At 41.8% G+C, this 23970-nt stretch overlaps 1 protein-coding gene across 8 annotated transcripts in view; it reads left to right on the top strand.

The window, feature by feature from the left end:
- The window catches only part of PPP1R12B (protein phosphatase 1 regulatory subunit 12B), a 127908-nt gene that overhangs the window by 72439 nt on the left and 31499 nt on the right, over positions 1–23970 (top strand). For 5 of the 8 annotated variants that reach the window (XM_068918086.1, XM_068918085.1, XM_068918082.1 and 2 more), the window contains 5 exons: positions 4598–4688; positions 5315–5485; positions 6238–6421; positions 7016–7128; positions 9203–9250. In XM_068918086.1, coding sequence (XP_068774187.1) covers positions 4598–4688; positions 5315–5485; positions 6238–6421; positions 7016–7128; positions 9203–9250 — 607 coding nt within the window. Of the gene's footprint in view, positions 1–4597; positions 4689–5314; positions 5486–6237; positions 6422–7015; positions 7130–9202; positions 9251–11357; positions 11471–23970 lie in introns of those variants that run through there. The other 3 variants (XM_068918087.1, XM_068918088.1, XM_068918083.1) reach the window with 3 other exon arrangements.

Below are 23970 nucleotides of genomic sequence, written 5' to 3'. Positions count from 1 at the left end.
CAGAGAAGGACGTGATGGGGATGGGGGAAACCCAGCCTGATCCATGGCGGCTCGGTGGGTGTGTTTATCAGAATTTTTTTGTATGCTGGCAGCAGGGTGAAACTCATGGGATCTGCTTTGACAGAAGAGCGGCTGTCAAGTTAAATGAATGTTTAACTTGTCAGATGTTGAGCCCTGTAGGATGAGCGTCCTTTAGGTGAGTGCTTTCCCTGTGTTGGTCACTGAAGTATGAGAATGTACAACTTCGAGACGTTTCACAGACTCTCAGACTGGGCGATTTTGCCGAAGGTGGCTGATTACTTGTAGCTGCACGAACTCTCTGCTGTAGCAGACCGCGTTTGTCACAGATGCTTGCATGCATGTGCTTGGACGCGTTCAGGAAAGAAAGAAAGGAGACTGGTGTTGTAACTAGGTTATCAGAAGCTCCTGTGTTTCATGGAAAAAATCATCTGTTAATGTTCCTCTCTGCAGCATTAACAGGGGACTTTGATTTCTTTTTTTGCATCATTTACCTTACTGGGGAGAGGGAGTTTTTCTCCACAGTATGGTTTCTTTTTTGTTTTTGTTTTGCCTCTGGCTTAGGTTCTCTAACAAACAGATTTGCTCTTGTATTCTTGGTTTACCAGCTTGTATATCCAGGCTTGCTATTGCCCTGTTTTGAAGCTCCACTTGGAGATTTTATTACTGGGTTTTTTTGGCCAGAGATGTAGATCAGCACTTGGGATCTGTGTTTCTGTGTTGCCCTGACCTGATTAAAAGAGTTAACAAAGCAAATTGGTGAATTCAGGAAGACTCAAATAGAAGCCAGATTCATCATTCGGTTGCCAACTTCTTTCTAGCTAATGCACCAACAAAAAGCTCATAGCTCTCTCATGGCCCCAGTACACACACTGCCCTACTGGGAACTATGAACTTTTGCAGTGCTTTTGCTGACTCTCGCGTACACATCTCTAACGATTTATATTCTGCTGCTTACATTTGCAACCAAAACTCTGGGGGGAAAAAAAATCTGATCTTCTGCTCTGTGTGCTTTGGACTTGGCCTGGTGACTTCTCTTATTTCACCTATTTCTCAGAGAAAACTTATTGCAGAAGGTGCAACACATGAGACCATTTCTTTAAAGGTGTGCCTGGGCCATGTGGTATTTGCTGCCTGAATTCATAAGATGACATAGATGCTGCACTTTAATAAGCAGTCTGTCCCCTTGAAAATGTAATTCTTTGTGGACTGTTTCCAGACTGCCTTGTACCTTGTTTGCTGTCTCTCCTCTTCAGCTTGCTGCGATCTGTATTTTTCTCTCCTTTGGCAGGCCTTGTGTTGCTCTCCCTCTACGATTTAGACCAGCCTTGCTTTGTGTCTGCATTGGACCTGCCATCTCATTTCAGTTCATTTGCTTTCTCTCTCCCCTTCTACTTAGCACTTACTATAGTGTTTTAAAATTCAGCTTGTAAGCAAAGTGAAGCATCACATAAAATTGTGAAATCTGTCTTTACCCCCCCCCCCCCCAAAAAATACCTTTGACAAGCAGAGCAAAAATGCGCCTGAATTGCCAGCAGGTGTGTCTTGCTGTCTGAATGTGAAATGTTTACAGTGCAGCCACTTTCTTGTAGCAACAGGAAAAGGCTGTAGCTGCTTACTCTGAGAAACCAGCTATGTCACTATGCAGTGGCACTGCTGCTTTGTATCAGAAAATTCAGTTATCTCATACTTGTAAAATGGCTTTGGGTGAGCTCTGAGTGGTGGAGAATTGCGTAAATGGAAGCCAAAAGTTGGCAGTCGATAAAGACTGCAGCATGAACTGAGCCATTCTGACTTGCAAAGTGTACTCTGAAGATTAGGTTGCTGCTACAGGTTGGATGCCCAAAATTGCTAATAATGTTTGAAATTATGCCTATCTTTTTATATAAAAAAGCAGAGAGCAGAGAAAGAAGTCTGCGAGGAAGAAGGGGAAAGAGGTGCAAAATGACTTTTGTCTTGCTGTATTCATGCGTGCTACGTCCATACACTTGTCTCCCTGCAGGCAAAGCTGTAGACGGATACTGAAACAAGGGAAACCCTGCAGACTTAGTGTGCTCCTGTAAACCTGCCAGTTCTGACCCTACCACAAAGCCCTTCTTACGGCTCACTGTGGCTATGCCCAGGCTATTGTGTTTAGTAGCTGATCTGTTCTCCATGAATTTCTCTAACCTCTTTTTGAAACTGTTTTTAAAATCTGTTTTGTCCCCTCTCATCCTGTGGCAGTGAGTTCCGTAATTTATTTGTGCAGTGTGCAGGAGTTCTTCAGCTGCTCTAAGTGCGAGCTCATGTTGCTCACACGTCCCAGAAGCCTTCCTGAACAAGCAGAATGTGGCCCACTGCTGCATTTGCTGTTGTATGGACTGAATTCCTCCTCAGGCAAGAACAGTTGTTATCATCTTTCCTCCTCTTATTGCCCTTTGCATGTAGATAGCTTCATACTCCTGTATTCTCCTTGCTGAATCCTGGAATCGTCCAAAGTACTGAACGTGTAAATTCCACTGATTCAAAGCTGCTGCAGTAAACTGTCCACCTTACTTAGCTACAAATTTAGTTACTTTATATGTTTTAGGGTTTTTTGTTTTGTTTTGTTTTACTACTACTACTCTGTACTTAATTTGCAGTATATTTTGCAAATGCATTTTTCCTGTATGGATGGCTTATTACTTCTGGATGCTGTGCAAATAGCAGCTATTCTATACGTGTTGAAATCTGTAGAAAATGTTTGTTTTTTCTTTTATGTGCGATTACCTGCGTAGCCTATATGCACTGTACAAAGGGAAGCAAAAGAGGACTACTTGTCTGCAAAACTAGCAGTTGCACGGCTTTCACTCATCAAATAGCAGCTTTTTCATTTATGAAACAGCAAATTCTTAGGAGACAATCGTCTCTCTGAATTTTAGGTGATTCCATTGTTGGCTTATCCATCACAGCTAGTGTTTCTGTCTGGATAATCAATGGAAAGAAATGAGCTCTTCTGTGATGTGCTCACATGATCTGTGCTAGAGGCTCTCTCTGAAGGTGATGAATTGCACCCTGGAAGTGCAGTTAAGTGAGTCTAGCCAGCTCTGATGTAGACATCTCCACTGTAGCCAGCTCCTACAGTATGATTCATCTCCCCTACAGTTAGAAGTCTGCAGTGCAGGCATCTCCATCACAGATGATCCTTCATACTCTCCTTATACTCTTTGGAGTTCTCGGCACTATAGTCAGGAGAGTTCAGGCCATGATTTGTCTAATCAAATACACCCAACCATTTCAGGGGAGGAGAGTCTCAAGTGTTCTCCGCTGACAGTCAAAGTGATCTGTATAGGACAGCTGGGAAGAATCCAAGAAGAAATTAAGCGTGTTCCTTGGTAGATTTTTCTCTTGTCACTTGGCTAATTACTCTTTGAACCTATCTAGTCTTTGATACTCCATTATCCTGGAGCAGTGATAAACCTACAAGACCATTTCATTTCAGACACTCTCACTCATGTATCCTGAGACAGTGTTAATAGTCGTTCCCCATTAACGAGACTGAAGAGTCCAATCTAATTAGTCTTACCTCAGATGGAAGCCACTCCACTTCCAATATGGCAATCTGACTTACTGCTCTGTGGTCTCTCACTGCCGGAGTGCTGTTTAAAAGTTGTATTTTATTTCCTGTTTTCAATTCTGCTAGTACTGAAACCACTTCAGTGGAAGTTAATGCTGCATTTAAGTCAGCCATTTCACATCTGAGCTTCAGAAATTTGGGGGAAATAGAAATGAATCCTGGTACATTGTTACTGTTCAGTTTGTTGACTTGTTCTAAAATGTCTTTTGCTAAAATTTGAGATTGACTCTATCCCTGTAGCTTGTGCTACAATAACGATAGTTTTCACTTAGGAATTTCCCTAAGTTCCTCCACTCTGAATGCCGGTGCAGAGAGTTCAGTTTATATATTTTCATGCAAATAATTCTTTTGAAACCTCCTAGGTTTGATGAAATGTAGTGGTGTTCAGCTCCAAATTTCAACTGTCTGGTTTTTAGTATTAAGGGACTCAGTTTCCTCCAATGTCTTTGGAAGTAATTTCTTTAATATGTTCCTTAACTCTTTTAAAGGTATTTTGTTTTTGTGAGATGCATGTAGTTCGGTTGGTTTCTATTATAACAGATTTCATATTGATGAAGACCACATTTTGCAGAAATATGATCATGAATATAATGGCAGAAAGGAGGGTGTGACGAAGGTGCCCGTGCGGGATTTTTGTTCTTGAGATCTTAATGTGAATGAGAGGCTTTCTTAAATGATGCAGTAAGACATGGAACGGGGCAAATAATATACTAAATGGTTACTCCTTTCATAACAGAACATGTTCAGAACTGAAGTGTTTATTTAGAGACTGTAGGGAGAATGTAATGTGAGCGTTTGGGTATCTCACACTCATAGGAAAGTTGTCCCTAAACAGGAGGAGAAAATAATCCTGATAGATGACGCTAAAATGACTTTTGTCCATATGAAAGACAATAACACTTCTGCTCTAGAGCTTGCAGAGACAGGAAGGCAAAGCATTTGTTTTTGTTTTAACCTACTCTGCCCCCCCCCCCCTTTTTTTAGGTCATATCTGACTCCAGTGCGGGATGAGGAAGCAGAATCTCTGAGGAAGGCACGATCCAGACAGGCCCGACAGACTCGCAGGTCTACACAGGTAAAAAAAATACAATAAAAATAATAATAAAAATATTCTCATGTTTATATGTGGGATGAAAAGGCAAGGTTTTCTTTTCCTCTTACCTTACTACAGAGTTAAAGCTACCTCTAGGTCAGAATGAGAACAGATTGGATAGTTGGTTCTCACAGCTCTCTAGGTCTTGCATCTAAGAAACAAACTAATTTTCTCCATCTGTTAATGGTGTTTCCCCATTGTATCAAAAAACTGAAAGTGTTTAAATCTTTGGCTTAGGATAGGGAGCTTGTCTACCCTAAGAATAGTGGAGAGATTCTGACAAAAGTTTCTGTGAACAATTCTTTCAAATATTCCTCCAAGTATACGTGAGTTAAATTCAGACTTCTAATTTCTGCAGTTTATCTACCCTTAAGTGTGTAGATTGATCATGTATATTTGGGCTGCTTTGAGCTAGTGACTGCGTAAGTACACTGAGAAGTGTGTTAAAGTCAGCTAAATCCTCTTTGTGTTAGCTTAAAGTTGAGGCCCAGAAGCATTAGCCTGGCCAGATGTTAGTATGCTGGACACTGTGAACTTGGTACCTGACCTGGAAGACTTAAAATCTAATTGCACAAAGAAGAAGTTTCTCTCTATTACTTTCTCTCTAGGGTGTGACCCTTACAGACCTTCAGGAGGCAGAGCGAACCTTCAGCCGGTCTCGGGCAGAACGGCAAGCTCAGGAACAGCAAAGTGAGAAACCTGAGAGCACAGAGCCTACTGAAGACAGCAGTGAGAGACAGGAGACCCGACCACGGTGGAGCAGAAGTACCGATGAGGAGGTGATCCTCCTGGCCTAAGTTCTCATTGTTTCACACTTGATGAAGTCATTTAGGATAGCGGAGAAATTCCTTGGAGGATCTCTGCTTATTTTAGTGGGGCGGGGGACAGACTTGCTGGAAGGAAATAGTGCAGGAGTACCACCTTACCTCAGCAATCCACGTGAGGGATGTGGACGTGTAGGTGTTAGAGGTCAGCTATTCCTTTGCTCCCCACTGAGAATATCACTTTTTTATCTCTTACCAGAAAAAAATAAAAGTTTGTAAATCACAGATAATTCTGTTTAATGATAGAATTGAGGCCTGAATTCCTCCTTGTTGTATGGACTAGAGGCTTTGTGTTAACATTTTTCACTGATGTTCTGTGCGTAATTGGAAAGCTAGAGAGACCAGTTTTCTCCTGTGCCACCACTCTTTTTATTTTGTATTAATTGTTTTTTTTTCAAACTCTAAATCATTTGTTTCTATCAGATAATTTGTTTGTCCTATTATTGGTGGTAGGGTCAAACAGACTGATACCAGACTAATGATGGGAAGGTGCTCTCACTTTGTGGCTATACGATGTTTTTTACATTTACCTTAGTCTGATGGAATGAACTGTACCTGATCTGGCGAGTGGAGGTCATCACTTCCAGCAACAGTGAAGAAAACAATGCAGTCTAAAAGATTATGTCCATTATCCAGTTACCTGCAATCCCACATCGTATAGTTCCTCTTCATTCTACTAACTTTTTGTCATGGCTGTTTGTTTATAGACTGTCTATCGGCGATTAAGGTGCCCAGTACAAACAGACAAACCTACAACACCTGTATCTCCCTCTACATCAGCACCTCTCCTTTACACAAGTTCTTACCTGACTCGAACAAATAAGTATCTAGGTCTTGACTCTGTGAATCCAGCAGACTTCAGAGGTGCAGCCATGGAGATGGAGAAAAATGGTATGTGTCCAGCAGGATGAAGAACAATCCAAAAGTGTCAGTTCAGGGATTTTCATGAGTTTTAGAACTTTCAGTATACACAGACAGACACAGTAAAGTTTACTTGTTGTTATGAGGGGAGTGATACAAGGCGCTACCATCTCATCAAACAGATGTTATTTGTTTAAATGGAGTTCCTAACCTAGGATACCAAGCCAGAGCACTACTCAGCCTATTCCATATAACAGCGAGAGGTAAAAGGATGTTTTCCTGGTTGGGTAACTTACTGAGATAGTCATCTGGGAAGCTTTTAGATCTTGGAGTTGGAGGGAGTGGTTCTACGAGTACATTCTATCCTCAGAATAAAACTAAGCTGGGATGGTTTGGGGGGAGCTGACAGCTAGGGTAATCTCTCTCTGGGTTCTGATAAAGGGAAGTATGTGGGTAGCTAGATGTAATGGGGCATGGGGATTCCATTTCATTTCATTTAGTAACTGTGGGGTAATATAACAAAAGCCAAGATGACCTTGATCAGTTTGAAAAGAACCCTGGTGGCTTAGCAAAAGCACAGATGTAAATCACTGAAACCAAAGCAGTCTTTCTTTGCTTGACTAGAGTGTGAAGATCAAGATTTAGATGACAGATCTCCAAACAAACAGTCAATCCGAGAGAGGCGACGGCCAAAAGAGAGGCGAAGAGGCACTGGCATCATTTTCTCAACAAAAGATGTGAGTTTTAATTTCTTAGAGAAGAGAAACTCATTCTGTTATTTTCAGGGTCAACTTCCTTCCAATTTCAAGATTCAGATTTTTTCCAAGAGTCATTTGATTTGACGTTAGTCCTTCCCTCTCCGACTGCATTTCAGATGGGCCCTTCCCAAGGAATCGCTTCCCTGTTTAGCCTATGTAAAATCAAAGCAGCAGGCTTTGGGAGGCCTGTTTTTGAACTGCAGATCAGTGTGATCCTTGCAGAATTCTGAATTAGCCCACATGGGAGAAGAGAGATTAGAAGTCTAGTTTCTTTGGAAGAAGGAGGTCATGAGCCACTGGCAGTATTTTCAAATTCCTTTGAGCCCAGATCTGACTGCCCTTTAGCCCCTTTTGCAAAAGGGAAGACAATGAAGAATAAAACCAGGGTCTGGATCCCCTGTGTAGCATCAAAGAACACACACAGCGTGTGCAGAAGAGCTATCTGTCTCATAGTCATTTCTCCTAGTCTTGGTTTCAAGGGATTTCTCCAGTCTGAGGGAAGAAAGCCAGTCCTCCAAACCTTGGTTAGAGAATCAGGTAGGAAACCAGATCACCTTTTTCAAAAGCAGGAGAATAAATACGATGATATCATGGTAGAAGTTTGCAGCAGTTCTAGTATAGGTATGGAGATATAGGCTTCCTCCTGCACCCAGAGGTGGTGGCTTCCTGCACAATAATATGAAAACACCCAGTAGTCCAGCTATAGATAGGTTGAATCTGTGGAATTACAGATAAGTTGAATGGGACTGTGCTGGAAATGTCAGAAATTATATTTTCAAATAATTCTGTAATTTTTGCACATGGGCACCAAAATTATTTCTTGCTTATTTTTATTTTCCTTTAGTTAAATGTTTTACAGCTTGTCTGGTTGCCTACAGGATAATTGTAGCAACATTACTAGCTTCAGAACAGGAGGAAAATCATTCCTCGGAGCTTCTGTTTCCCCAGTTGTCTCTATATGAAACTTCAGATACAACTTCTGGAATATCTTGAGTTCAATATGGAATCAGATGTGATGCCATGATAGTCTACCATTGCTCCGTAAAATCCTAGGGCACAACTATGGAGCTGTTGCAAAGAGGCAGTGGGAAGTATCTGTCTAAGTGCAAGCTATCTGGCATGGTTATTCTTTCCTTCTGGAGTCTATTTGAAGTGGAGGATATTCTTTGTAACTCAATATTATGTTGTCATTTCAGACACGTGGTCATCTCAAGTGTCAAGGCATTTATTTCCTAAGCAAATTAAGGACTATTACTCTTTCTCCTAATAACCAGAGCCTGGTCTTCAGGAGCACTTGAGTCACAGTAGCCATCTCAAGAGAGTAGTTCTATCCCCAGGACTAATCTTCTAAATGGCCACTGGCTTACCAAACCTGCTCTGATAATCATCCAATAGCAGCCAGACAGACGTTTATTTTGACAGAATTGTTCTTAGCTGTAATGTCCAAGCAAATCTGGAGAAAAGCACCCTACAAATAGGCATCGTTTTGGATGCTTACATTTAAAAAATAAATCTGCCGCCCTGCAACACTCCTGAACTCCAGGCATGCTACAATAAAAACTACTTTGGTAAGCCAGTCAGCTACCCATGGAAGTTTTCTCAACTGTTCGGAACATCAGGTGATAAGTGATTTTCCCCTTTACTGGGTCTGGTTCTGCTCCCAAAGAGCATCTGTAAAGCTTATTACTTATTAACACCTGGGAATAAAGTGGTGTGCTGTCAAACACTTGTGCCACTAACTGTACTTAAGGTTGTTATACAGAGACTGCTACAATACACTTCTAATTACTTTGGGGAATATATTTGACATCTGTGTTCTCTGTTGGCCTGGTCAGATAAGTGCTCTGAACAATATTCACTCTAGGTATCCTTCCCAAATGCTCTCCTCAAGCACCTACCTATAAAAAGAGTCTCTCATGCATACTTTATTAGAAACTTCCTCAGATCATAAACAGTACGTTTTCTTGCTGTGATGAAAATTTTGTTAATCCCAGGGCTGCCTAGTTACGTTGGGGTTTTTGTGTGTGTGTGTGTTTTTTTTTTTTTATCCTAGGATGATGATGATGAAGTTGATGGAAATGAGGAAGTGAAGGAAACTCGGGTAAGTGAAAACATATGTCTAAATAGCTGGTACTTTGCTCTCTTGAATGGTGGTTGCAAGAGGCCTTCTATGGCTTCACTTTTGTTAATGCAAGAGATTCAAGCTCTCTTCAGGAGCTGTGTATAAACCAGGAGCTGGTTCTGAATAGCAGATTGCTTGCTGAGTTCTATTCTGAAAGTTGCAGAATATCTACAGAGTGGCCTAAGTTCAAAAGTTTGCTCTTTATGAACCACAAAGATGCTTCTCAAACCTGAAGGGACTGGAGCAGAGAAGTAGGGGAGAACGCGTTACTGAGAGCGCTGTCAGAAGCTGCCATGTCTGGGGAGCTTGGCTGTCAGGTGTCCTGAGGAAAGCGCATGACCTTGTATCTCAGAATTGTTCTGACGCTGTTATTTTAGACCTTATGTTTTGCATTTCCAAAATCTGTTCTCTTGTCTCCTCATGGATTTGTTTCCTTTTGGGAAACTGTCTTGCCAAGCAACACGTCAGAGCTTGTTCTTTGTTTCCCTGTTATAGCAGTAGACCCATTATCCTTTGAGGCCCTATTCTTTCCTTGGCGACAATTATCAAGTCCTTTCAAATTAATGTGGTTTCTTTTGTTTTTGTCTTTCTTTGTCCAAAGTACATTTGAGCCTGACAACATGACTTTGACAGTGGATTTAGGCTAAATAAATTCCCCAACTGTTAAAGCAGTATGTGCAAGAGCTAGGAAAAATAGCAATCTTAAGGTTGCACAGGGGTCAGCACGCTGCCTGATGTTAGATCTCGGACAGAAAACATTAAACTTAATAGTAGCCTTTTTGCATGCTCTGCCGTACTCTAGAGGGATCGAAGCATCAGTTTATTGAAAAGCTAACTGGTTCTTTGCTCAAAGTTTTCAGTCATATTCTTTGGAGTACACTTTGGTTTTTCTTTTTGCAATATTTGAGTCGGAATGGGAAAAAGTCACAGTCAGCCTTGTGGGGACCAGAGACCTGGGCTAGGATGGCTCTTGGTATGTGCTCGTCTTTCAGTGCCAGCCTTTGCCTTGCTAATGCTTTCTTTGCAAATGCGAAATGTAGGACATTCCTTCCCACTGTGTGTGTTAAAGAGGAAGCACCACCTGTTTTAAGTAGCCAAGCTCTTCCCACAGGAGATTCTGTTCATGGTGTATACAGCTTTATCACACTTTCCACTTAAGCGGCCGAATCTTTCGTGCAGAGCATCATCCTTAAAATTGTTTTGAAATTTCTGCAATTTTGCAATAAGATTGAAGGAAGGAAATGTGTTTTTTAAAGTTTAAAAATAATAGGGACACCTAGTTTTCAGTAGCTATGTTTTGGACTAGAGATTCCTTGGTGGGGATGTCTTGTTCTTCTGGGAAGTTGTCCCAGATTAGCTAAATTAAGACCAAAGAATACTGAGATTGCAGGTTTGGAGACTTCCCTGAGTCTAGTACTAAAATTGCTGAAAACACTACTGAGCACAGTCCTCATGACTCTTGTACATGAGTATACTGTGTTTAACAAGGACTCAGCATATGTTCCTACCCGAAAATGCAGGTTTACCCAGTTTTCAGCAGTTAATTATGTCATCTTCTCCCAAATTAATAGCAAGATGCTTCCCGCAATTTTCTTGTGGGTTCCCACCGAACGCACAGCAACTTCCCTGCAGTTTCCTTGGGCTCTTTGTGCATCTGCTCCATGGCAGCAGTCTCCTGTTTTCTGCTTATGCACCTCACATGTATCGGAGCCTGGTTTAGACTCTCCTCCTGCTCTCTTGATGCTTTTCCTCCCCCACCTCCACCCCGCCTTTCTCCAGGTCCTCTTCTTTTTATCCAATTTCCAGTTCTTTTTCTTTACTCTTTGCCTTCAGGGTCATGTATCTTATCTTGGTCACTCTTCCTCAATTTATTTTACAGTTCAAATCAGTGAGATTTCTGTCCTGCTAATTAGCCATCAGTTCAGCAAGAGTCACTACGCAGCTACTTTTTTGATTCTAGAGCCAAGCAGGAAATACAATTAAAAATCATTCATTCATCAGTAACCAAGTTGCGTTTCTGGACTGGCAGGTGCCTGCATCAGCACTGTGAACTCAAACTCACTGGAATGTCCCAATTTATTTGCAGGACTCCAAAGGCTCCTCTGAGTTCATGTGAGCAGATATGTTTTTCCCCAGTGTTTATATCTCGGCTGATATTAGGAAGATTTTCACAGGCACCAAAAAAGGCCCTACTTGAATTCCTCCTTCCAAAATGTGCAGCGCTAGAGTTCAGCAAGGAAAGGTAGATGCAATTTTTGAAAAACGAGAAAATACATGATGTTCTAATTCCCAGGAGTGGATGAATTATTTTGGCTGAAGCTTACGAGCACCAGTGTGGGAAACCAGCCCGGATACTTTGGCCGAGTTGTAGGCAACAGAGCGCAGTCTCGGAATAGGATGTGTCAGGCAACCTTCATATGTTTTGCTACCAGCCCCGCCTTTCTCCATGTGATGTAGACTGCTTGAATACATTGTGGAAAGTTGGAAGGGTAGACGAAGTTTTATTGTGGAATAACTGTTCAAGGGAACAAGGACTACAGCTGGAAAAAGCCTCTGGGGAAGCCGCTTTAGGAGACTTTTTTGCGTGGTTCCACCGGGAAGAATATATAAAGGAAAGAGCCTTTGTTCGGCTTGAGGAGATCTGAACTCAAACCAGAGATGAGAAAAGAGTTTGGCCTCGGTCTAGTCTCCATTTCTCAGAAAGTAAAAATTGCGAGAGACTCAGAGATCACATTAGCATTACCGGGCTGAGCAGTGTGGATAGACTTGTATTAGGAATCCTTTTCGCTTGCAGCAAGGCAGTAGTTGTGAAATATCAGTGAGAATTCAGGAGTTGTGAGGCCAGAGTTTTAGCTGGACAATCTTTATAGTTTCATACAAATTAATGGCTCTAGTTTTTGGATGTAGCATTTAGAGGATAATGACGAAGACTCAAGAAGGATGATCCTGCGTCACATTCTGGAAAGGGTTTTCTTTATCCCTAGCTCTCTTGGTTTTGACTCATACCTGACTTCTACCATCCCTATGACATAGCAGGAGAAACTGGGCACGAATCTGGAAGAAAAGCGTGTTTTAAATGGTATACTGTGCCTAACAGAAATAGGAAAATGCTTTGTAATCATTTAAAGAATTTTATCTCCTTGCATTCTCTTCAGTGGCATTAAACATGTGCGTGTCACCCATGTGTTGTACAGTTTATCAAGGGCAGTTCAGATTTTGTAACGCTTAGTTCTGTGCAATACCATGCCATTGTAATTGTGTGGATTACTGCAACGTCTTACAGAAAGGTTTAAATACTGTGGAACACACTGAGTGTCATTTTGTAAAGTAACAACTTCCTAGGCAATAAAAGTGTCAAAAGAAAACATCTGTTTTCGTGAACTTCCTCTAGGACAGTCTGTATAGCACAATGTAAAACCCAGACACATTAATGGAATTAACTTTATGCAGGAATAATACTGAAGCATATAATTATGGATTTAGATCACAGTAAGTGTATTAAATAGGCTCCATCCCTGTCTCCCTGTGCTTTGATTTATGAATCTTGAGTGTATTAAAGTCTTCAAAATGCTGCTCAGCCTACTCTGTAAACATTTCCTTTTCTGCCTAATTGTAGTATTAACATGAAATCCCCAGGTGCACCTGGATGCTAATAAAAACTGAATTCCTAGCTTAGGAGGACTAATTTCTAAACTTGATTCTTTGGATTCTAAGGGAAGACCAGTGAACTGGAAAATTCTTTATGCAAACTAAATGTCATAATGTTCTAGCTTTTGCAGAGCTATAACTTGGGAGTCCCGATTCTCGTATGTTCTATTTATCACCTATATTTTTGCTTTTAATGGCACTTTATTTTCTGTGGAGAGATCCAATTTAGCTTTTGTAATTAGACTGTTTATCAAATTCATCTTTTTGAATAGATGACCAGAGGAACAAAAGTAGTTTAAGTCAGTGTTTTTCACTTGCCTGTTAAAGTCAGAGTGGACATATTGGGAGCCCTAGAAGTCCTGAGAACTACCATGGATTTCATTATTTTATCACCCTGTTACTTCCCTGCTTCAGCAAAGTGAAGTGTAGCATTGTGCAGGCTGTAGACGTGATTGTGGACTGTCTTTTTAAGCTAAGGAAGGATCAGAGTCCTCCACTTTCTGAACTCAGATTGCCTAATATGGTAAGGTATGTCTTCACAGGCTGCACTGTTTTGCCAAGATACAAGGGAAAGTTGATTAGTAAAAGAGAACAAAATAGGTGAACTTCTTGCTAGCTGATATGAAAGGGAAATCTTTTAATCTGTATAGCAATATATGATACTGTTTACCATATGCCTTAGTGCTACTAGCCCGGGGTCCCTTTTGGGGAATTAGGATGCAAGTATTTTTCCCTGGTTTTACCCTTGAATGTTTACTTCTAGCCTAGATGCAATATGACATGGGAGGGAAGCCATCTGGCCCACGTCCAAGGTAACGTAGGTGGTGTACTGTGCGTCACTTGCATGACTATAGTTAAATTATAGGGCATTTAATTATGTTTAAAATAAGGCTATGAGAGACTGGCTCTGTTTAGTCCTGTTTATAAACAAAATGCTGCAATGAGTGGTGTATGCTGTGAGGAAAGGAGATCTTTAATATGTATACAACTAGCAATATAAAGTTGAGTCTAAAATAGCAGAAATTTGCTGCAAGAACATGAGTTTGCATTTTCCCATAGAGCCTTTAGTATGCTGAGGAACAGCTTCATTGCATTTGCAATGCCCTGGATTCTTTGGGAGGTGGAGGCGGGAGACACTATAGAAATTAAGATGCATTCTGCAAATATTTCTACAAAAACTTATTCACATCCGCACAGATGATTTGCCTCATGATTTCTCTAGCCTAATAAGCCTGTGTTGGCTTTTCTTAACCTTAATATGTTCTCAGAGGGGCATGAGACTTGCTGTCTGCTATCCCTGTGATACAGCATTTAAGTCATCAGCTTGGCTGCCCCGGTCCTATTTACTGCACTGGGAAAGCATATCGCTTGTGCCTAAAGCCAAGCAGTCCCAGTGTGCTACGTAGACTACGAGGTTACAGCTAAATATGTTCAGGTTAATTCCTGTAATTCACCAAGTTGCTGAATTAGGAAGGTGTAGTGTGAAGCAGTGTCCACGATGGAGGTGAGTGACACAAAACCAGCTAAAAATCGATCCGACTCCCAGGGAGGTAAAACAAAACAGCGAGAACTCCCAGAATGATTTACGAGGTCATGGAGTCTTAACTATTTAAGGTAACGTTAACTTCTTGTTTAGTAAATTACCCTCACAATTTCGAATTAGTCCAAGGTGACTAATCTTTCCAAGTTGTCAGCGAATAATTTCTTTTAAAGCTGTGGAGCTGAGGTTAGCTATGAATCAGATACCCACCTTTGCCTTTGCTGGCATTGCTGGGAGGCCTGTGCAGTCTGTTTAAATTACCCTCTTTCATCCCAGGGTCCTGTTCCTTTGCCTACATAGGAGCCATCTCGCAGGTGTCCTGGGATCCTTTTGCTTCCTCCCCAGATAGGAGTGAGAGCAATGCAATGGCAGACTGTGTAGGGTGGCAGTGTGAGGCAAATTAGTGCTGTGTGTGTGATCTTGTCGCGTTCAATGAGGTGTGGACGTAGCCCAGGCTCCTGGAGAGGGCACTGGTTATGAGTAGGGTGGCCATTGGCCTAGAGCAGTTGGCCTGAGGAACGGGATTGCTCCCTGGCTCACATCTCAAAGACAGAATAGCTCTTTTTTTTATATCTAATTGTGTTAATAATTTTCTACTTTGACAGTTTCCTTTATGGAAAGGAAAAATATCTCTACTGTTTGTAGCAGATTCTCTATCCTTCTAGGAGCTGACAATCGTACTTCATTGTCAGTCTTCCAGTAGCCCAGGCGGATCCCTCCTGATAATAGTTGAAGACATCCTCCAAAAAATCCAATTAGCTGAATTATTCTTGGAAACAGTAGTAGATGTCTGCATAGCCATTAATGGCTGTGTCATTTTTACACGGATGTCTGCCTTAGAGAGTACATGAATTGTGCATATAGGCAATTGGAGATTGCTTCAGCGGGTGCTAACTCCTAAACGTATTGCACTCCTTTCTTTCCTTTCTGATATTAATTCACCAATCTACTGGCAAATGCTTTTTTGTGGGTCGATGGCAAAGCCCCTCTAGAGCAGATAGCCCTTGTTGCCTGCAAAGACCAAGCAGAATGGTGCATTCTCATGTTTAGTTAGTAAATGATCTGTTTCCTAGATTTGTCCAGAAGGAGTAAAAAGCAGAAGCTGTACTGCCATGTGACTTACAAGGAGTGAAGAATAATCCACATTTGTTTGGAAAATTGAAGTCAAATCCTCTGAGAATAAAGTACCCTTTGGAAACTACCCAGTAGGAAAAAATTGTGCATTCCAGTGACTCAAGTCTGGCGATGCTGTTTGTCACCCTTGTCTTTAAAAGGTTGCTTTTTTGTTCTCAGTTTATATTCTCCCACATGCTTCTGTTCAGAAAGAAGCTTCATATTTGAAATGTCAGTGTTTGTTGTTTGCTTTTAGACATGGAGTTTCTCTACTATAAGTAACATTGTTTGGCAGCAGCTACTTTGTCATTTGGTATGTTAAGATATAGAATCCTTAAGCTGTAAAACTCCTTCCTGGCAGAAATTTGTCACCAGCTTTGGGTTTTTTTTCCTTTACTTATTATAGTAGATACCTAGTATGTAGCTAATGCTAAAGGCACTGGTTTTATATAGTCTTCTTTCATTGCTCCTAGATTTCATTCTTGAGAGTGAACATAACCTTCTAACACTGCAGCACAATCTGTTGCTGCTGTGGAAGGAACACCAGAAATAGGCTTGAAGCATAGTAAGATAGGAATGTGTTGAAGTTATACATTTGTTTGGCCAGTGACACTCAAATATTGGTTCGTGTCAGCTGGTTGCCTCCATACACAAGCTAATGCATAGGTTTTCTAACCATGGGGCGGCTGGGTTGGGTGGGAGGTATACGGGATCTGATGAACCTAGATTAAAGAACAGAATGGAGCATGACTGTGTTTTGAGTGCCCTCTGAGATTTTCATTTCTCTATTTATGTCATGTTTTGGAAAGTCCCTTTTAGCTTGGAATGGCTGTGTTTACATCTGGTTCTTACACTGATGTTCACTTTCTTTTTTCACCAGCATGTTGTAATGCAGCATGTTTGTGCTTCTTCCATCTTTTGTAAGACAGCTGAATCAGGGAAGAGGGGAAGTGTTTACTGATAATTTCCCGAGTGCAACCCTTGAACAACCTTTACTGGGAAATATTGTGTTCTAACATTATGTTATCCTTAATGGCAGTCATTTGATGAAATCACAAGATTTTTGCATGGACAATGCTCTGAACTGTACTTCTGAGTGGACAGTGGAAAGCATTTGTCCAGATTTTATAATGCTGCTTTTTGAACAAAACATAGCATTGACTTTGTGAAAGAAACCTGACTGAAAAAAAAAAAAAAAAAAAAGACAGGACCAGGTTTCGGATGGCCGTGAAGAAAATTAACTGTAGACATCAGTCCTCCCACTGGTGCAGAGGCATAGTGGGGGTTATGGCATGAAAATATGCAGTTGCTGAGGTTGCCCCAGGCCTCTGGGCTTGTAACCGTGATTGCAAGTACAGCCATGAATGGAATCAAATCTGTGATCTTGGAGACATTTAGGCAAAGTAGTCACTGCCACATCTGTCTCCCTCGAACAACAGGACTCTATTGCAGCAGTGATGTAGGTTGTTTCTGATTATTGCTACCGTTATGTCATCTCCTTCTATATCCTCTTAACACCATCTTTTTCTGGAGATAATGAACTTAAGATGATGAAATCTTTCTCCCTCTTCTGCAAGCTTTTCTTTAAATGCAGTCCCCTACCTCTGAAGTTAGGGAAACCCCTAGAACTGTCAGTGAACACCCATTCTTTTATTCTCTGTTTCAAATGTTGTATTTGAATGTTCTAGGTGCCTTGTCCATTCTTCCGAAAGTTAATTCTGCTCTGCAGAACTGTTGGAATACTTTTCTCCCACCTGCATAATTTGACACTTACAAGTGCTAAAATGAAGTTTCTGTGCTCACAATGTTGCTTTTTCAACTCTCTTCATTCCTGCTTTTTATTTTCTGTATTTGTCAGAAAGAAAAAAGAAAAGAATCCTGCAGTTTTATATTTATAATGTGCTATGCTCAGCCCACACTAAAAGTATCTGCTTTTACTGCTTAATGCTAATCCAGGTATGTCTGATGGGTATAGCTTCCAGCCTTTTTATGATAAATTTAGTGATAGGAATAAAACAGTGGGGGAAGTATAATACTGTTAACGTGCAAATCTAGAATGTCAGCTGATAATCAGATGTGTGCATTTAGGAGGCTAGGAAGATCCTTTCCTTCTGCTTAGCTTCGTATCTGCAAGACATAATGCCAAGTCTGCTCATGGGAATCCTAGTCAGTGCACTGCAGATGAAAGCCTATTCACTTCTACAGTTTGTATTCCATTTATGGCAAACTGCTGCAGTGCCTTTACATCACGTTTACAACGGAGCTTTTATTGCCTGCCCAATAATTTCTTTGCTATGGTCCTTCAGCCTTCTGTTGCTGAGTATACCCATTACTGCCTTTTTCAGTTCTAAATAAACCTTGTGAAGCTATAATTGAACCTGTTAAAGCTTGCATATAATTCTGTAGTGATTTATTTACAGTGTTTTAAAGTGGTTTTTATATAGCGTGTATTTTCAATCAACTTTTCATTATCCACAATAACGGTGGGTTGGATATTATAGTCAATACAGCTGCTACAGCTTTGACCCTGAATTGTCCCACATAACCAGCGCTCGGCTCTTTTGATTGTTACAGTATTTCTGCAAATTGGATTAGAGTTCATAGATAATGGAGAGTTGGCTGCCCAAGAAGCAAGGTTTACTATTACAACTTTTAAGACAGGCTTTTCATCATATTTCTGGGGTTAAATAATGGTGCTGCTAGTTTCAAATCAATCGATTATGCACTAAAATGAACAGTTTGTCTAGAGAACCAGCAGAATTTCTTTACTCTAAAGGTGATGGAACCACTGGATAAAGATGTGTGAGAGCAGCAGCGTATGCACGATTCAGACTTTTCTTTGCACGTGAGTTCAGCTTCAACGTTTTTGGTGATGCTCTTGTGATTTTTTTTTAATGCAAGATCCCATGCAGAGGAACGAACGATTTATGTCTAGTTCTGGTTGTGTAGCAATCACCTGCATCTGTAACATTTCATCTGGCTGTGGAACACCCAATGATAAAAGAAAACAGTATTTCTGACGACTGTCAGACCAAATCTCACGTTCATCATGGGCTCTCCCTTTACAAATAGCAATGCCTGGGTCTGCTTTGAGCACAGTGGAAGACAAGTGCAAGACATAAGATTTTCTTCCTGGGAGAAAACAATGGTAAAATTTAGCATGTGCAAAGACTGTCCATTATTTAGGGCCTAAATAATCACAAATATTGGGACATCATGAGGAGGATGCAGCCATATGATTTACTAAATGTTTCCCACAGTATAAACCTTCTTTAAATTCCTGTTATTATGACGGAGTGGTACAATAAATACCCTTGCTACTATGGATTTCTATTTTGTATGCCAAATGAGTAACATGAAGGCAACTAGTAATCTAATCTTGAGTCTGTTCTCTCTAGCCTGCACTAATAGTTCAATAGTTAATGGATATTTCATGTTTAAACTGAATTTCTCTGGCATTTTTACAAACTACTTTAGGCCCAGAACAGTTATTTTACAGACATGTAGTGATTTTGTAGCCTGATTCCTGGAAACTCCTGCCAGGATAGTTTATTTCACTCAATTTCTTCAGAGAGCTGTCACGGGAATAAATGGGGCTCTGGAATTGATTTAAGTATTGCATAAAATATGAAATATAGATTTCAGTATTTCCCTGAACTAGAGCATGGCTGAACATACAAACAGTGTACTCTCTTCCTGCAGGTGTAGCATGCAGAAATGAGGCTTGTGAAGGTTTTTAATTAAATTGCAAACTAGTAAATTCTGTAGAAAGAGGTACCAGAAGTGTCCTGCGGTTTATTGCAGTCTTCCTTTAGCAGGGAGGGTGTTACTGCTTCTCGCAGCCAAGTGAGCAAAACGGTCTGAGTAATTCAAAAGAGAACACGAAGCACGTTGCCTGCCTCTCCCCCTTTGTGCTGCTCATCCAGCTGGGTTGTAACTCTCATCTTGTCTACCTGCAGTACAGCACCGTCGTTCTTGCATTGCATTGCTTGCAACTTGTTTTGTTTACTTTAACAGAGATGTAGGCAGAGAGACCCCGGCCAGAAGGTACATGATGTGGACAGCATCCTGGTACTGTGTGGCCCCAGTTCATGTCCTCAGCTCATGCCCTCCATCAGCTGAGCCGTGCAGCCTTGTAGGCCAGCCTTGCGTAGCCGGAGAAGAGAATGTGCTCTTCAACACTGTGCCTGCTTTGGGGAGATGGGAAGGTTTGGCTAGAAATGAAGGAAAAGTCAACTGAAAGGGAAATAATTCAGTGGCTATGTGGATGTTCGCAGGCGTTCACGAGGTTGCAGTAAACCTGACATGGAAAACCTGACAGGACTTTGAGGAGATGTTTTTGGAACAAGTTACCCCAAGGCTACCAAATGATCTCTCTCATCCTTCAGTGCTAGATTTATTAGAGTTCTGGTATCCCCAAAAGGCTTCTTTCCTTCTCCGCTACACTCCCATGAACATGCTGTGGGTTCACAGCAGCTGTAATCCTCCTTTTGGATATGAGTCCTCCTCGTTACAAATTCATTACAAAAATACAGTCTAATTGGCAAGAATACCTTTGTTTTTACCCAAGTTTGTTTATGTATCCAGTTCCTATCTTTACCTGAAATATCTAGAAAGGGAGAGGACAACCATCTTACAGGAAAAGGAATGATTGCTGAAGAGTGGTCTTAATCAAGACCGTTGCTCTCCATATAGAACATATTGGTGCTGCTGTACTCAAGGATGAGAAGATGATGTTGCCCGCAAATACGTTGTAGCATGAAGTTACAGCCTCTGCAGAATCTCGTGATGGGGCTTGTGTTCAGCATTCGTGGAAGAGCTCGGGGAAGATTTATTTGCATGTCCTCCTGGTAGCTGTATAAATATTCCCAAGCAGAATAAGTGCCTCCACATCTATAGCACAGAACAGGCTGTTGTTGCTAACTTAAGAATGTTCTTAAGAGACAGAAACAGTCAGATCTAAACCATGACCTTGAATATACAAACATCAGGATGTGAGGACAGCAGAACCGCAAAGGAAGAGTCAGGTTTCATACTTACACTGGGGAAGACTTGAAAGGAAACTGTATGAGATGACAGGAAGAAATTCATAAATTAGGCACTTTTGTTGAAATAGTGATGAAACCTGGCATATTTTGCCATATTGCGTCCCATTCTGCTCTCTTTCTCCTGGCTAATAAGGATGCTAATTTTCATTCTACCCCTTCTCTTGAAAATGAGTTATTGTCCACCACGATGCATTTTGTCAATCTGTGAGGCATCTGCACTGGATGACTAATTAACTTTTAATTAGTAGGGAATAGAAAGCTAGTTTTTGTTTTGGTTTGAGGCCCACGCTGTGAGTTCTATACTTTAATACTGATTTCAGAGTTCGCCCCACCTCCTCAGTAGAAATGTGACTATGGAGGGATGCAGCAATTGTTGGTCTTGGACCAGCCTGGAGAGGAAGCAAAAAAAACTGCAATTCGGAATTGTTTAACTCCACCTTGGTGACTAAGCTGGGCTTTGACAGACTTGTAATTGTTATTGTGCCACTCTAGTGTACTGGTTGCCTCACAGGTTAGGCCAGTTTCAATTACACGTACATCAGACTCGTGTGAGAGGATAGCATATGTGTGCAAGTTCTGCAAATATACATTTTAAAATGTCTAAATTACTTTGTTGTTGCTGTATAGCAGAGTCAAATTCCTGTTGTGAAAGGAGGAGGATGGGGATGATGGGTGCAGCAGATGGAGGCTCGAAAGATCCAGGTCCTACCACAGTCTCCTTGAGCAGCAGGGTGCCTGTCACTAGCTTCTTATGTGCCTTGACTTAATTTCCGTACCTGTAAAAGTGAATGCAAAAATATTGCTAGGAAAAATTAGACCTCTCCAAACTTTTCTCACTTGCAGTCAGTGAATGATGAGTAACTCTTGATGAGGTATCAAGTAAAAACCCAATCTCTAAGTGACTTTGCATGAGAAGGACAACCCAAAAGCCGCATTTCCCTCTCTCCGTGGCCACGCAGCAATGCTGCATTGCTCCTGGGGTGATAACGGTGCGGCATGGTGGGAGAAATTAGTGCAGCTGCTGTTCCAGGCACCATTCCTCAGCTATATACGTCAGTAAAATTAACATGTATTGCCTGGCAGTAGGCTAAAAAGGGGCAATATTACAGATTAACAGAGACACCTAAGTGTAGTAATAGTTATATTTTTACATACACACACATGCACATGCACACATATATATACACATTTATGTGTGTGTATATATACATATATATATACATATATATATATATTTTTTTTTTTTTTCCTTTTACACTTGACTATGAAATGTTCCATGATAAAGCAACCTTTAGAACTGGGACAGAACTTGGACTGGCAAATGGGTTAACTCAGGCCCACAGCTATTTGGTCAGTAGCTGATTCTGGTTCAGGTTGGTGTGAATGAGTCCAGATCAGTACAAATCCTTCAATAGTGTCAGCCCCAGCAGTGTGGTGCTGTTTCCTTAACCTTGGCTTACTGGAGCTGGTCCAGCACAGACACCTGAGCTGAGGCCTTTCCAACAAGGTAGTTTGCCACCTTACGGCTGCTGTGATTGACTCCCAGATTGTATTTAGTGTATGAGGGCTCTTAAATCAGTACCCCCGCTGTGCGTTTCAGGGCACGTTTCCCCAGCATCTGTCAAATGAGCAAACTGTGTGCCTATGTAGTTGGACATTAATGATGTCCGCTCTGCCTTTCAGGTGAACAGTGTTGTAGCCTCTGAGACACTGTTAATGTTGCAGAGAGCTGTTTTCCAGTGGGCTGGTTTGTACAGCAGCAGTACAGATCAGCAGAGAGCTAGCTGGGAGCTTAACTGAAAGAGGTGCAATGCTCTCCCCACCCTTTTTCCTTTTCTCCAAGCTCATTTCCCCTCCTCCTCAATCCCCAAAGCTCCTCTGAATGAGTGTATATTACACAAGCTAAGTGTCGCCTTCTCACGGCTCCGAGCAGGCTCATGAGCAAACAACAAAATCCTGTTGTGCTGCACGAACGTGTACTCCCTTTAATGGTATGAACCTCTCCGTGTCCTTTCAAATATCGCCCTTTGTCGCCGCCGCAAAACGCGTGCTCGGGCTAGCGCCCCGAATCTCAGCTTCGCAAAGTGCGGCGAAGTTGCCCCCGCGGGACTCCCCGCTCTTAGCCCGCAAGGCCTCAGCAGGAGCGTGTAAGTTTTTCTTTTTTTCTTTTTCTTTTTTTTTTCTTTTTCCTACAAGTGGCAGCCCAAATCCCAAGTTGAAAGTGAATCTTTGCTGCTGGCCTGCCTCCAGCATTCCTCGCTGAGCGAGTAAGGATTTGGAATGTCAGAAGGCGGCGGAGGGGAGGGAAGAGCGAAGCGCGCGCGCGTGTGTGTGTGTACAGGCGTCTGGAAGGAGGAGGACGGAACAAAACACAACTTCATCTGGCCTGCCCCTTTCCAAACCAGTGTTTGTTCCTGATTTATGCTTTCGCCTTTCGCTTAAATCATGCAGCTCGGCACAGCCACCGCAGAGAGCTCGCAGCAGAGCTCGGGAGCAAACCCACTTTTTGTACAAAAGCTTCTCGGCTAGATAAAACCAGCCGTTTCTCTGGCTTTTGAGCCTGGAGTTGTTGCCTCCTGCGAATACCGGGGGAAGCTGGTCAGAAGCGTTCTTGCTCTGCTGCGCCAAGGCTCTGGATGAGAGGAAATGTCCTGTTGCGGAAAACTTGGGAAGGGGCCTGGCTTCTGAGGGTGGCACGGCACAACGCCCCGCGCTGGAACGCAGCTAGTCCTTGACACTTTCTCTTCAGCTTGGACAAGAAACCTTGTGGAGCCTCAACTCTCCCTGCCGCAGGTTAATGCCTAAAATTATACACCCTAAACAGTGGGGTTTAATTACCAGAGCTGGGAATAGTTTAATTAGTTTGTTCTGACCTTGGAAGAAGGACCTGCCCAGCGACAGGAAAGCAAGACTTTTATTGCTTCTCCAAAAGATCCCCAGCCTGAGAGGCCATGTCGTCCTTGTACACCAGGAGTAAAGAATATACCCGGAGCAGGAAGTCTCAGTCAGATTCTCCCCCATCCTCTCCTTCCCCGATTGCAAAGACACTCAGAGTAAGCAGCCTTTTCATTTTTGTATTACACGAGACCTGCTCAGCACCAGCTCTGAGCAGAGATTATTGCTGTTGGGTTGTTGCCTTACCCTTGGATACCTGTGTCAGTGGTTTGCTTTGAAAAGAGGCTGGTTTACCTAAAGCTTGGGAAGGTTCTTCTGTGGCGACAGGTTTTAACAAAACTGCAAATTTGTAGAGGCCTTGCACTGTGATTATTCGCGTTAGTGCTTATAGAGAGTTGTTGCAATAGGAGTTTCCCCCCTAACCTGCTGTCACAGCAGGCAGAAACATCACTCGC

The sequence above is a fragment of the Struthio camelus genome, chromosome 24 (genome assembly GCF_040807025.1).
Source record: "Struthio camelus isolate bStrCam1 chromosome 24, bStrCam1.hap1, whole genome shotgun sequence".
In the NCBI taxonomy this organism is placed as follows: Eukaryota; Metazoa; Chordata; class Aves; order Struthioniformes; family Struthionidae; genus Struthio; species Struthio camelus.
Note: the sequence above shows the minus strand (reverse complement) of the source record. Positions and strands in the feature narration are given on the sequence as shown.